Source organism: Ascidia mentula, chromosome 4, assembly GCF_947561715.1.
Source record: "Ascidia mentula chromosome 4, kaAscMent1.1, whole genome shotgun sequence".
In the NCBI taxonomy this organism is placed as follows: Eukaryota; Metazoa; Chordata; class Ascidiacea; order Phlebobranchia; family Ascidiidae; genus Ascidia; species Ascidia mentula.
The window spans coordinates 8,021,964-8,035,759 of record NC_138569.1 but is presented as its reverse complement, the minus strand read 5'-3'; the positions used below and the strand labels follow the sequence as shown (position 1 = coordinate 8,035,759).

At 40.5% G+C, this 13,796-nt stretch overlaps 2 protein-coding genes across 4 annotated transcripts; both read right to left on the bottom strand.

Annotated features, from left to right (window-relative positions):
- Positions 1-270: 270 nt before the first annotated feature.
- LOC145898520 (uncharacterized) lies at positions 271-6,962 on the bottom strand. Of its 2 annotated transcripts, none has more exons than XM_082987008.1 (15): positions 6,794-6,962; positions 6,138-6,343; positions 5,355-5,813; positions 4,942-5,186; positions 4,396-4,590; positions 4,228-4,329; positions 3,260-4,018; positions 3,131-3,177; positions 2,800-2,953; positions 2,359-2,420; positions 2,123-2,249; positions 1,759-1,835; positions 1,389-1,512; positions 1,228-1,283; positions 271-940 (listed from the first exon to the last, which is right to left on the bottom strand). In XM_082987008.1, exons 1-15 carry the CDS (start codon positions 6,818-6,820, stop codon positions 794-796), a joined length of 2,787 nt encoding a protein of 928 aa, XP_082843134.1. In that variant the 5' UTR covers positions 6,821-6,962; the 3' UTR covers positions 271-793. The 2 variants fall into 2 exon arrangements, with proteins under 2 accessions (XP_082843134.1, XP_082843135.1); XM_082987009.1 differs by having other exon boundaries at positions 2,123-2,246.
- Positions 6,963-7,575: 613 nt separating this feature from the next.
- Positions 7,576-13,433, bottom strand: LOC145898712 (NACHT, LRR and PYD domains-containing protein 3-like). 2 transcript variants are annotated; one of them, XM_082987292.1, is made up of 9 exons: positions 13,246-13,433; positions 12,052-12,190; positions 11,878-11,983; positions 9,639-11,362; positions 9,327-9,488; positions 8,913-9,074; positions 8,566-8,727; positions 8,138-8,299; positions 7,576-7,916 (listed from the first exon to the last, which is right to left on the bottom strand). In XM_082987292.1, exons 2-9 carry the CDS (start codon positions 12,106-12,108, stop codon positions 7,884-7,886), a joined length of 2,568 nt encoding a protein of 855 aa, XP_082843418.1. In that variant the 5' UTR covers positions 12,109-12,190; positions 13,246-13,433; the 3' UTR covers positions 7,576-7,883. The 2 variants fall into 2 exon arrangements, with proteins under 2 accessions (XP_082843418.1, XP_082843419.1); XM_082987293.1 differs by lacking the exon at positions 13,246-13,433 and having other exon boundaries at positions 12,052-12,236.
- Positions 13,434-13,796: the final 363 nt, after the last annotated feature.

Here is a 13,796-nt window from a genome sequence, read left to right as displayed (position 1 = left end):
ATAAGAAATTCTCTTTGCAGACAGTGCACAATATTTCAACCTATAACAGCTAGACTCAGATTTTTTCACTTTGTTGTACTTATGTCGATTTGCTGGGCACCAAACAGTAAACGAACTGTAACTGATCATTGCGATTCATTTACTTCAAATACTTAATTTTTATTTATACCCTTGGTAAATAGGTGTGAGAGTGACGATCTAGGCAATGGCACTTGCCTTTACAGACCAAATTGAGTTGTACGTTATCTGGCACCACATTTCCACAACAGAAACGTTTCACACAGTATATTTTGGGAACAGCACTACTTGGTATGCATAATAAAAAGCGACAATAATGGAGCGATTGCAGAATGGCAAAAAAGTACAACTTCAAGCGACGTAACCAAAGCAAATAGGACAAAACATTTAGCAACTACATTGGTGGTGGGATACAGCCGGCAAGCGAACCAGTTTTCCCGGTTGTTAACAAGTGCATGTATTGAGCACCATATTTCCGATTTCAAAGCTTATAATAAGCTTTTCGTTGCCCCACAATTATAATAACATCACAACTTGTAAAGCACGCGTGTTTAGAACGCATTGTGTAGTGACAATACAATATAACTCCGAAATAACCTTGTATAAAACCATTCATATTTAGGCCAAGGGTCGCTAAAGCGTGCTACTACTGAGAGAAGCGAATGCTAAAATATTTAAATCCCAACAATGAAACATTGTTGTGCGTTTATATCTTGGACCAACAAGGCAAAAGCAAATGTATGTAAAGGAGGCACACAGTATAATGCCTACAATTTCAAGGTGAAGTAAATACACCGTTTGGGTGGGAAACAAGTGGTAGGTTGCGACTTGAATCTTCGTGATCCGTTACATCAGTACCAACCATCTTAACTAAGTGCTCAACGACTTCTTTGGCGACAAGCAGAGTTTCTTGATCTTCAGTCTATAAAAGTAACACAGGAAATGAAAAATAGAAAAACACAAATTGTTAAATTTACTTCATCTGATGAAAAAAACTGAGGCCGGGTCCACACTCACGCTTTGCGCCGGCGGATTCTTTGTTTGTTTCATTATACGGCGGCGTGCGGGCGTACGCTCGGGACATTGAAACAAACAAAGAATCCGCCGGCGCAAAGCGTGAGTGTGGACCCGGACTAATCCTTTTTTGCAAAGATGCCTTTTGCCAAACTCATACAAGAAGCTATCGATGTTAGATAATAAATTTACCACCTTTTGGTGCACGCCATCCGATGTGTTTCCTGAGTCGCCAGCCAGCAGTGCATTCTCTAAAAATGTAACATATAATTGTATTTCCACCTAACGACCAACAAATTGATGCCTACGCCTACAACATTGGTTAGTATTAGGCTATTTCACGCATTTTTTTTTACCTGGCATTTCAACCGATTTTAACGTTTCAGGGTTCGGAAAAAGTTGACTGATTCGCAACGATTCATCGATGGCGCGTTTCGTCAATTCCTCCTCCTCTTCCGCTGTGAATCGGGTTTGTTCCCCCTTAAAAGTGATACTTTTTTAGTTTGTACCGTTACGACATTACTACAGTAAGCGCAGTAATGTTTCATTCAATGGCATGATCTCCCCACTGCGCAGGTCCTTTCTTGGATATCACACCTTAGCCCAGGCATTAAGCCTATACTTGCATCACCCACTTTTTACTTCAGTGAGGTTAAAAAGACGGTTTACACAATAATATGTCGAGGGATTGCAAGTTTTTTGTGCTTGGGTCGACTTATTTTGTACCTGAACGAGTTCCCGTGACGGAGGTAAGTCTGTGACGAGGTCTTCTGATGTTTCGTTCGATTCAACCACCCCAGAAACTGAAAAATGAAAAGGCTTTATACAGATAACTGCACATATTTTGGTCCTAGCCGATGATTATTGGGAATTCAAACCAGTGTTGAAATATTGGCGTTTGGTCACAGAACTTGACACAATCCGATCCATCCGCTTTCGCTAGATATGTTTTTCATAAGCATAAAGAGTGTCACAATAGAATCCTAATTTAGTCCCTATTTTTCTCGAGCCGACTGCCCGAAAACGCATTTGAAAGAGTAAAGGCTATAAATCGATGCTTGGACATACAGTTCACAAAACAATTACTTACCTTGAGTTTGGTTGGAAGGCGCTTCAACCAGTTCCACCCCTTTGTGGGGTGATGGCTGGTTGAGTCGTAACGATTCTGCGATCGCGCGTTTCAACATTTCGTCGTCCGACAAGCTAGAGAGATCCTGCTGAAATCCCAAAAGTTCAGTTTCAGTTAATATATAATAACGATGGAACATTATCAAGGGTGGATATGCATAGATATTTCAAGATTAACAGGAATTAACTATTTTGTACCTCAACTGTGGCCTGTGACGTCTGGTCTGTTTCCTCCGGTCGTCTTTCAACTTCATCAAAAACTAAAGGGAAAATGTTGAAGCGTTATACAAGTAACGTGACACGCATATTTCTTATTGTAAGTTTTTTTTTCATCTAACAAGCAGTTTAGAAAAAGATCCCATGTAGGCACGAGTTCGTTACAAGGGAGCCTGAAATAAAAGCATATTTTTTGTATGCCGCAAAAAATGTTTTCAATCTTGTTTGCTGTAAATTTAGATTAATTCAATACAAACAAAATAGCCAATGAGTCGAGAATTCCATGCTTCAGACGTTTCAATTGTTGTAGTACAATCATTTTCAGTGTTCTCGACTATTGCATTGGCTATTTTGTTTGCATTGAAGAATTACAAAACCGTCAGTTATGTTCCTGGATTAACGTTAATTTGAAAAATAACGTACACTTTAGAAGATGCTGCTCTTCGGTGGGAGTCGTATCTCCGCGTGGGACACCAGCAATGATGTCCTTCAGGTATTTCTCTCGTTCCGATTGCTGGAGGGAAGCCTGGATTGCTGCCGCCATCTGCATATCTTCACTGAGGTTTGGTATTTTATACTGGAGGAAAAGGAAAATAATGTAAATGAAGGCAGTGTGTAATGCCATCATAGATAAGGGGATTCGATTCAGTATGATTAACTGCTATTTTCTCTTTTACTGTCAAACGCTTGATCTAAGCCAAATTGTGTTTTGTGACCCTGCACAAGTTTTTCTTGGTCAGTGAAGCTTTCCTACCCTTTCCAAAGTTGGTTTCGGGCGCCGAGTTTGTGTTGATTCTTCTTCTGAAAAAATAATTTATTTTCAGAAGGAACCAAAGCAACAAAAAATGTATCCAAAATTTTCATTGCTATGAAGAAAACTTACGTTGTGCCAGCAGAATTTCTTCTATCTTCTCCTCATCCAAGTGTTGTACTTTTTGCAGCTTTGCATTAATTGAGGCAATCTTTGCTTTCAGTAGCGCTGTATCTTGAGCTGTATCCTGATAACCAAGCAAGGCGTCGCGGAAAAACTGGCGGGCGCCGTATTTGACCAACTTTCTATCAAGCTTCTCCAACAACGCCTTGACGGTGATATCTGTACCGAGCCTCTCGTCCTCGTCATAACCCTCCAGCAGAGCCATGATCACTTCTCTGGCGGCGACCGTTGCCAAGTTTAAGTCGTCGTACTTCAGCCAGATCACTAAGCACCGTACCCAGCACTGCACTCTGGCCAGCAAAACATCGTCGAGCTCGGCATACTGGATTTCGTCGAATCGGGCGAGGACCTGCTGTGTGAGAGGGAAGACGTGGCTGCGCGTGAATTCCTCCTTAAGGTACTTGATGCCCGTCTTTGCCATATAGTGGCACACCGCGAAACCGTTCATGGTAAACTCGATCCGCTTCTCACCGTTTTTGGAAATACCGTTGTACATCGCAAACCCGAACTCGATGAACTCGCAAGCTCGCTCATAGTAAACTTTTTGTGCAAGTGCGGCTGCTACTTCCAGGCACTTGTGTGCGATCTCGTCATGCAGTCGAATTGGGAGGTGAACACGTAGACGCAGACTGACGGCTTCACTGATTTTCAAAATTCTTTCGAAGTCTTCGTCGTTTTCCAACTGGTTCAGGCAATCTCTGATCGTCGCTGAAAAGCAAAGCGGACGTATTGACGCATTTGGGCTGATAAAGTGGCTTTCAGAAAATACGCGTCATGAACATATGCAAGTATGTCAAGAAGTTTTACAGTATGTTTATGAACTAAGCATCAAATTACCAATAAATTAATTGGAAATGTGTTTTATTTTTGGTGGGGAATGTTTGCCGTTTTATTTCTTTTATAAATGGCTCGCATACTCGCATATTTCTCCTCTTCTTTCGCATTCTTCGGCACGGAGATACCTGACAGGTGTTCGGGTTTTATGGACCGGCTTTTATTGGACGTCGGCGAAAGAGCAGCTGTGCCACAAAACATAGCAAATGTAAGAGACAAATTTCAAGGTCACACGCAACCAATCGACTTACTCTGGGAGCCTGCCGAAAGGAAGGGATACGAAAACTCATTCAGGCAAATTTCAGTTTGTGGAATTTTTTCTTCGTCATCGTCGTCTGTCTTGTCGCGACCTTTCAAACTCTGCATCTGCTTCCACAGCTTTTTGCGCTCAAGGAACATCTTTGAGCCGTCGCACTTTTTTAGCAAATCCTTTGAGAGTGCAAAGACTGCAAAACGTTTTAGAACCCGTCAAGACGTGCATGTAACGAAAAACACTGCTGTGCAAGCAGCAAGCAATATGTGTCGTAACATCGGCGAAAAACACAAACATTCCAACAAAGGTCGACCTGTGTCTGTATGACCTGGTTGATTATTAATTCTATAGGCACACGAATGAACTGAATAATTGGAAGCACAGTTTGCCTACAGATGACTAAAGATTCTACACCCCGCTTTTGCAGTATTACTCTAAGACCGAACCCTTAGCAAGCCAACGCAATTTTACAGGCACTTTGAAAATCACAAAATCTTTAGTGTGTGGGAACGTGGAAGATAGGCATGTAACTAAAATATCTTACGTTGTCCACTTGTGGCACGAATCGTTGGGTTTTTGTCCCAGCATAGGATCATCTGCTCGTATAGGAAGTGAAAAATCTGACTGTCGACCGTGTTTTGAGATGCCGTTATCTGAACATCGTTCAGCCATGAAAGTTCGGGTCGCAAAATACCACATTGGATCCCGTTGATGATAATGTAGTAGGGCGCGTTGGCTCCGTGGTAAACTTGGCGTCGGGCCGCCATTTCAAACATAATCATCGCCAAACTGCAACAACGTAACGTTAATTTGGGTTTTCATATGATAAGTTGGTATGTCGCCACTAACGAGATAGAAACATTATTATCCATTTACGACAGTTCTGCATTTTTGAATAGAAATGCATCGTATGAAGTTAAAATTGTTATGTTGCAAACGACCAAATTTTAATGTCACCTGTACATATCCATGGCGGGGGTTCTTTCCCTGGACACATCAGCCAGCAGCTCAGGGGCGGCATACCACTGGGTGTGTTGGGTAGTGGGCGCAAGCTCGTAAGACATCGCTGACGCACCGGTTGCTTTGACGATATTGGCCGAACCGAAGTCAGCCACTTTGGCCGACAAGTCGCGGGTCAGAAGGACGTTTTCCGTCTTCAAGTCACCGTGGCAGACCTCTTTCTTAAAACTGTAATTGTGCAACAACTCAAGCACCGAAACAATGTGGTGGAAAATGCGTAGGAGCACAGGCCATGCAATCTCCTTGATATCCTTGTTAAAAAGAAGGTCGCTCAAGGTCCCTCCTTCAACATACTCCATCACAATGCCGATGCAAGGATCCCAGCGGACGATGCCGAGCATTTGGACGATGTTGTCGTGGTGTAGAGATGCAAGAATATTCGCTTCTCTAAATACACTGTATAAAAAGAAAAATAGTTCATATATGTTATATAATAGAAAAAAACGTCAGAAATTTGACTGCAGGAATCAGCCTTTGCAGGTAGGTAACCGACTGATCTGTCTTTACAACTCAATATAACATTCCTTAGGCGAAATTAAAATTTCTTTAATAAAGATCTTATACTGGTGTGATCGTCTTTTACTCCTTTTGGAGCTCTAAGAATGTTATATGTTATATAAGTTATAATAATAGTTATATGGTCAAAAATAGTTTAGTGTCATGCACGTTTTTGTATGATTCACAATTGTGGAATGTACTATAACTCATAAGAAAACAAACCTCTTCAAAAGTTTTTTCTGTTGCTCTTTAGTTCCTGTCAGCCTAAAGCACTTGACCACAATCACTCCAATATTTTCGTGTGAACAACGACGCACCGCCCCAAACGATCCACAACCAAGATAGTCCCTCTTTCCATTTTTTGTCATAAACTGGTTGATGTTATACTCGATAACCAACGAGGAAAATTTGTATTTGTCCTTCACTGCCTTTAACGAAATCAAAATGGGTAAGTCTTGCGTTGAACAACACGCCATATGTAGTTTTATCGTTGTTTTGAAAATATTACCACCCAATGCAACGCCGCAACTAAAGACCGAACTTGCTAAGTTTACAGTCGGCCGGTAAGCTAAAGCCAGCTGTCTCGCCAGTCGCCATTAGTAATGGTGGAATGTCTGGCGACCAAAACTCTCCATACCAAACAAACGCCACGTCCATTTGCAAGAATAGGGCCCGTTGCGCATTACTTACAACAGGTTTACGATCATAGACAAAAAAATGCTTAATAAGACTGCGGTTTGACATCGTTTAATTTTGTTGCTAAATTAACTGCTGCCATTAGTATAGCCAGATGGCAAATTAAAGCGTGCAAAGCTCAAAAAGGGAAACACAGTTTCGTAAAAACCAATGCACACAGTATTAAAAATGTAATTTCTAACCTCGTTTCCATCACTTGAAATTTCCATTTCTGCTATTTTATCCAACCATCACTTTTCCACAAGGAAGTAAATAAGTTCCAGTCAGTGGCGAAGGGTTATTATAGGCAGCAATGTTAATGATTTACCATGATCCAAACTCAGTACGTTTTACTGCAAGATAGTTTATATCATACCTCAAAATAGAAAGAAACGTGTATGATAAACACTAGAATAAAAAAAGTATAAATTCTACCAATTGCACATTCCTGTCTGCCTACCGCTGTAACTATTTGTGCATTGTGAAAGATAATTTTGATCCATCACGTGGACTTGTCAGACGTGGATAGCACGCCCAATCGCATACAAAATAAGACACTACACCTCTAAAACGAAACCACTGCAACTGCAACAGTCACCCGCGCTAAAACCAACATGGTTGGATAGTTAGTCAAGCGTGACCGTTGAGCTCGTTCGATGTGCGTCGTTGTCACGAAATTATGTGACTGGAGAAGCTTCGAAGCCGGGAATACCAGCTTTGCACAAGGAAATACTTTCCAACCGTCTTTCCGGTTTGCTAGAAGACGTTTGCATATATGGCTTAAAACCAACAAGCTATACTTTGTACACTGAGCCACAATCGATATACAGCATGATTTAGAATTTAGATAGATATTAGAATATACATGCATGAACATGTTACATTGCATAAATTCTTTTCCCCGTGTCACTACGTATTGCTATACGCTTGTTACTACTTCAGTTTTTTATATAGAACTTCACATAGCAAAAATGACGACTAGATATTTTGTATTTATTAACACATAGTAGGAAAACATGTTTGCTACAGATACAAGATAAAGGGTTGTGACTACTACCAAGTTGCTGCAAAAGTATTTGCATTGCGTAGGTACGTGTAAAAGATGTAGCATTATGTTGATAGCATGGATTTAAGTTCAACATGTTTTGTGGCAATTTTTTCACATTTATTTTTCTTTGATAACATACAGTACGTCTGAATAACGAACACGCTAAATGATGAAAAAATATGTTTATAAAAAAATAAAAGCGTTGGTTTGCATATAAGGCATACATTCTTAATGCTCGAGCAAAGTTATTGTCGATCAAGATCGTGTACTTCGCACACCTGCAAAAAAAAAAAAAAATTATTTGAACTGTAGGTACTGAAGCATGATTTTTCTGATGTATAGGAATTTGAGTTACTTGTTATAGTGAGCTACAGACAGGGCCACTGTTGCGAAAAGGTCTCGTCAGTGCAGCTTGGTGTGACTATTTATAGTGACTATAAATACCATATTGACTCTATAGCTAATTCCTGAAGCTCTAAGTGATTTACTGCAGCCTCACCATATTAGCACCGGCGTCCAGCTTGTCCTGAATAGCTTTCACGCCGACAGGAGAAATTCCACAATCCTTGACAAACAGCTGATCTATTTTTTCGAGTGCATTTGCAAGTGCAATGGCTCCACGATCCCCGAGTTCGTTTTCATGCAAATCCAAGACCTTAATCTACAATAACTATAGATTAGACATTTATTTTACTGCTGTTAGTCGTGTGAAAGTGAGCAAACCCTTTTTCAAAAAAGTTTAAGACATGCGTTTAACATTTGATGCATATTTAATATCATAATCGTCATTATCTTTAAATATGCAAATAGCCCACAATCTTACAATAAAAAGCAAAACTACAAGCAAAAGATTAGCAAAACTACAAGCAAAAGATTATAGCATACAGTGAACGTTTGAGACCAGCACTATATTGTGGTTTTGCTTACCCTCCCTTTTTGAGCAAGTAACGCTTGAGATATGTACTCGCCTCCTTCGCCATCTATCTTACAAGAGTTTGCTCGTATTTTGCCAATGTTGTGAAGACAACGGGATAGTTGGAGAGCGCCGCTTGTTCCAAGAGGATTTCCATTCAGCTTGATTTCTGGGATCTTAGCGAAAATATGTTGAGTCAACACAAGTTGTGAACACACTGCCGATAAAGTCGTAAACGTGATAGTATGTTTGTATTAATGGACCCCACCTAACAAACACTATATGAATAGGGATGTGCCAGCACGCTACCGCGGAAACGTGGTTAAAGTAGGAATATATTTGCATTATTCAACTGACGTACCTGTTGTTGTAGGCTTGCAATAGCTCGAGAAAACATTTCCATTTTTTCGCCAGTAATGTTGCAATGACCAGCTCTGAGGGATTTCATGCGTGACATGCAAGTAGCCAGTTTGTCCACCTCATCCTTACTCAATGGGTTTTCGGTAAGCGTCAGACAGTCAAGCTGCAAATAAAACATACATTTTTGATGGTCTTGGACGTTTGGAACGTACATTTGACAAAATAACTAAGGACAAAGAAGTGCTTAACAACACGCAACTCACAAAGGGCATATTGCGTAAGGAGAAATGATAATAATTATGTGTTACATAACTTATTTCAAAAACAAACGATGCATCATATCGAACAAGTACATATCATATAAGGTAATTTGTTGCACAAAACATCGATACGCAAGTGAATTTCAAATCGAGACCTGTCGTGTGCGCCTTGAAACTGCATCCAATATAGTTAACATTGCAGATTTTGTAACTCGACTTCTCCAAATCCGTAGATCTTCAAGTTCTGGGACTTGCTTGGATATTTGATCTGCCTCTGTATCGCCAATATTTGTTCTCTGGACGCGGATTCGTCGCATCTGGAAATGAAAAAAAGGGGTGAAACTAGGTATCATCGAACGCTATTATGCCTATGGTCCAGAAATACTACTTTTCGCTTAGGTGCAAGTTTATAGGATAAAAATCTCCCTGGTAAATGCATATACACACTTCTCAGTGTGATTACCCACCTGTCTGTGTGTCTTGTTGAAATAATTCACCAAAATAAAAAGTCCGTTGCCTTGAAACTGGGGAGGAAATATGTTGAATTCAATTGGAATGGAACTTCCTGTATTATGTAGAACGTGACACAAAGATGCAATGTCCCTAGCTTGGATGATTCCATCCAGAATGATCGTTTCCGGAAGCACCTGGACTGTTTGGAGGAGAATATCCTGGTCATTTGCTTCAATCGCAATGTTGCAAATTTGAAATGCAGCGGACAAATCGGCAGCGGTTTCGGTGAGAAATAATTGACGAAGACGATTCAACTTCGAGCGGATTTCACCACGTTTCATAGTTGGAAAAAGCCGTTTCAATTTCTCAACAACAGTTGGATGACTGATGCCAAACATGAATCTCGTCACCACTCTCCAACGATCGTGAGTAAACTCCTGTTCCAGCTGCATGAATTCATCCATGTCGCTGAGGTACATGAGATATAAGGCTGCAAACTTTTCCTGCCAAGTCAAATGACTGAAATAATATTTCTTGTCAGTGACGAACACCCGCACCTGAAGGCTTTCTACATCAACTCCGATGCTTAGGAAGGTTTCTAGAGCACGTTCGGACACGTTGTAGCGTTGTATGTCGCTGTAATCAAACGCGATGAGACGCCTTTCGATTCCGTCTGAAGCCAATCGACTTAGGTTCTTCAGCATAGCGAACACATCTTCCTCCAAACGAACATACTCATCTTTGTGTCTCACACAGTTTTCCAAAGCGCTCGCAAAAACCTGGGTGATGGTGATCAGGGTGTTGTCGTCAGTTCTGCGTTTCTGTATACACTGGACTGTCATGATGCAGAACATAGGGTTGTAGCATAAAGCCCTGACAGTGGGACTGTCTTCGAGAAGCCTGACTGCGTGATTGCTGGCTGTTCTGTCGTTTCTGCAAACTCTTGTGATCAGCTGTCCCTGCGATTCCTCGGTGAGACCAACCACCCGCACGGTAAAGAGCGGTTTGTACTTGGGTTCCAACATGTGGTAGACTCCTGGTCTGGAGGTAATCAACTTTTTCATATTGGGAAGAATATGACCAGCTAGAAGATTCATTAGAATTCGATCAGCGGTGCCTTCCGCTTCCAGCGTCATCTTGCGAAAATTCCTCGAAAAATTTAATATTCCAGCTTCATCCAAGCCGTCAATAATCAATGAGGAGTGAATAGATTTGGAAATCTTTCTGAGAATTGACAAATTACTTTTGTGTGAGAACTCCCAATCTGGCACACAGTATTGTGCAAGAAACTTAAACACAGTCATGGTTTCATTGAAATCAATATCTCTGCAAGGTAGGTAGAACATAAAGTAGTCGCTCTCATGTCCTTCTACCTCGTGATGGTGAGCGACCACCATTTTTCCGAGAGTGGTTTTCCCAACTCCTGCCGACCCAATCACGCCAACAACGTTTCCACGCTTTCTCACAAAATCATGTTGTGACTCTTGACTTTGGTCGGTTTTGGATGCTTCGTTTTCAGCGTTCCCTAAAGCATCCGAAAAAAAATCTGAAACCTCGACCTCAAACGAATAAACTGGACTTCTGATGCGAGATGAAGAAAAAATTCCGCTTTCTCCGAATTCTTCGTGGGTGTCGCAACCTTGACGAATTTCAAAGATTTCTAGTTCGACCGGCTGGTATGAGTTTTGACCGGCGATGATCTCAGCCTTTGCTCGCAGTATTTGCTGGAGCTCTGTTTCTGCAAATTCAAACCTCATGTTAGTAAGGAATTTTTGAAAACTTCATTGCCATGTCCACTTTTATACAAAACTCGATAAAAAAACACATATCTGGATGTTAAAAATTTCGCCATCAGCCCCACAGCAAAACTAACCCAAAAGCACAAAAATTAGGATTTTGGCTTTTGCCTATATGTCAGTGTTTCCCAACCGTGGTCCGCGACGGCATTTCAGATGGGAGGCGAGCACCTTTTCGTAATTTGCGGATATGGTTCGAATTTAAAAAATCGTAAGTAATATAAAAATGTTTGTTACTTCATGCCCTAGGTTACTTTGCAACACTCAACTAGGTGGTACGTGTCGATGTTGTTTACCTCCAAGTGGTACGCAACCACAAAAAGGTTGGGAATCACTGCTTCACGCATCGACTCCTGTGTTATGTACCCATACTACCCAGACAAAGAGTTGTCGCTTGTATGTGGAGCGACTAGAAGATTGAATAACAAGCACCATTTCATGTCGTTATATTGCTTACTTTTTTCTTCAATGTCCCAACTATTTGAACTACTTTGTGGAGCTTGATAATAATGATTGTGAATATCACCAATAAAAACACCGTCAGCTGCATTTGGGTTTTCTCGCTAAAATACAGGATATAAATTAACAAAGCAACCTTTACAAATACGAAAAATACAAAACTGCATCTCACATTGACATCAACTGAGATTCCCGGACCTATTTCTTCGTTTGGATCCCCTCCCGACATCTTAAAATGGTTCAAATAGTCTCCACGATGTCTTATTTCATTTTTCCCAACCACCGACTAGTCAGCATACCGAACTATATACCTGAAAACATCCAAACAAGTTTAAAAGCTGATATGTTGACTATTCTTTCCTCAAGCTTGCAATGCTGAATACAACTCTTCATTTACGATGAGCAAGGTACCGCATAGCTCTACGTTGACACCAGCACAATGAAGGCAAGAATGTAGACTGCGTTGGATCGATAACAAAGTGTTTCAAGCGGAACCGATACTACTATGTTTTTTTCCCAACCTGGGTGCTTACTGCTCATATAGTCACCATGACAGCGCTTTTTTTAAAACAATCGGTGAAGATTTACATAAAGCAGTTTAAATATTAACCAATCTGCACAAATTAACTTTGGTGATGTGGCGCAACATTTATCACACACGACACAGCGCATTTCTTTCAAAGGCAAGGCGTAACGCGCGCACTGAACATTTTAACCCAACCATAACGCCTTTGCTCACTTTGGTTCAGTAATATGAGTTAACAAAGAAACTCAAAAAACTGTTTCACGCGGCTGCGCAGACATTCACAACATAACTAATTTGGAAATTTTTTTGTACCGGGTTGTAGTAATATTACTGCCAAAGGCTTTAAAGTTTTATCATAGTTAAACATTAAACCATACGACGTGCCTCGTGTTTACTCTATCCTAGATTCCAGTGCAATAAAACCTCTTGCCACTGAAGTTTACAATAGTGGTTCCACACTTTTATTACCCCACCCAACCCTTACAAAGTCATGACGACCCGAAAAAAGTAGCCATTTGTCAAAGTTTCTACAGTGCTTGTTAAATACTTCGCTTTCGCAATACGACAAGGTTTTTGTAGAACAGCTGCAAGTCTACGCATTTTTTTCTGGAAATAATAAATTCGTTCGTATCTTTATCTCACCTCATAGACATCGACTCAGGATAGCTTACGTAACAAGGATGCATTATGTTTAGTACAAATTATATTTCAAAATCGGAATTTTCTATTATTTACATGGGTATAAAATTGATGTTGTTTTGATTTCGGTTTGATTTTATTGCTGTGTTCACCTAATATAAAAATAGCCTTTTAAAAAAAACGATAAGAAAATTACCGTACCTTTAATATTTTGTCTAGAACACAATTCCAGAAACCACAAGGGATCACAGATCTTTTTGCCAGGACATCGCAACGTCCGGACATTGTCGAACACTCGATCAGTGACAATACCGACAGAAACGTGTAGGAATTATGGATCCATGTCTGCGAATTTCTATTCATGGTTCGGATTTCGCGTCATCAATGGGTCTGCCGTCTCAATGCTGCACGTAAGAATTGTCGGAAATGCATTGGTTTAGATAGGAGTTCTTCAATAAAACGTGTGTAACGCTATGCGGTAAATAATATTGTGCGAATTGTTTTTTGTTTAGGCAAAGCAGAAACCTTTGAGGAATATAAGTACCAAGCACCAAAAACGAAACTTCACGTTTAGGCAAAGTAAATTGTCTCGAATTGATCGCAACTAGCGCGTCTGGCTGTTAAATTGCATTGATGTGCGCGTTTACTGTCAATCGCAGCACATGAAACAAAAGACTCCACATCAAAATTGAAACGTGTTAGACCACGTTAATAAGTTTAGCAAAATTTACGAAATTTGTCTAACTTAGTAG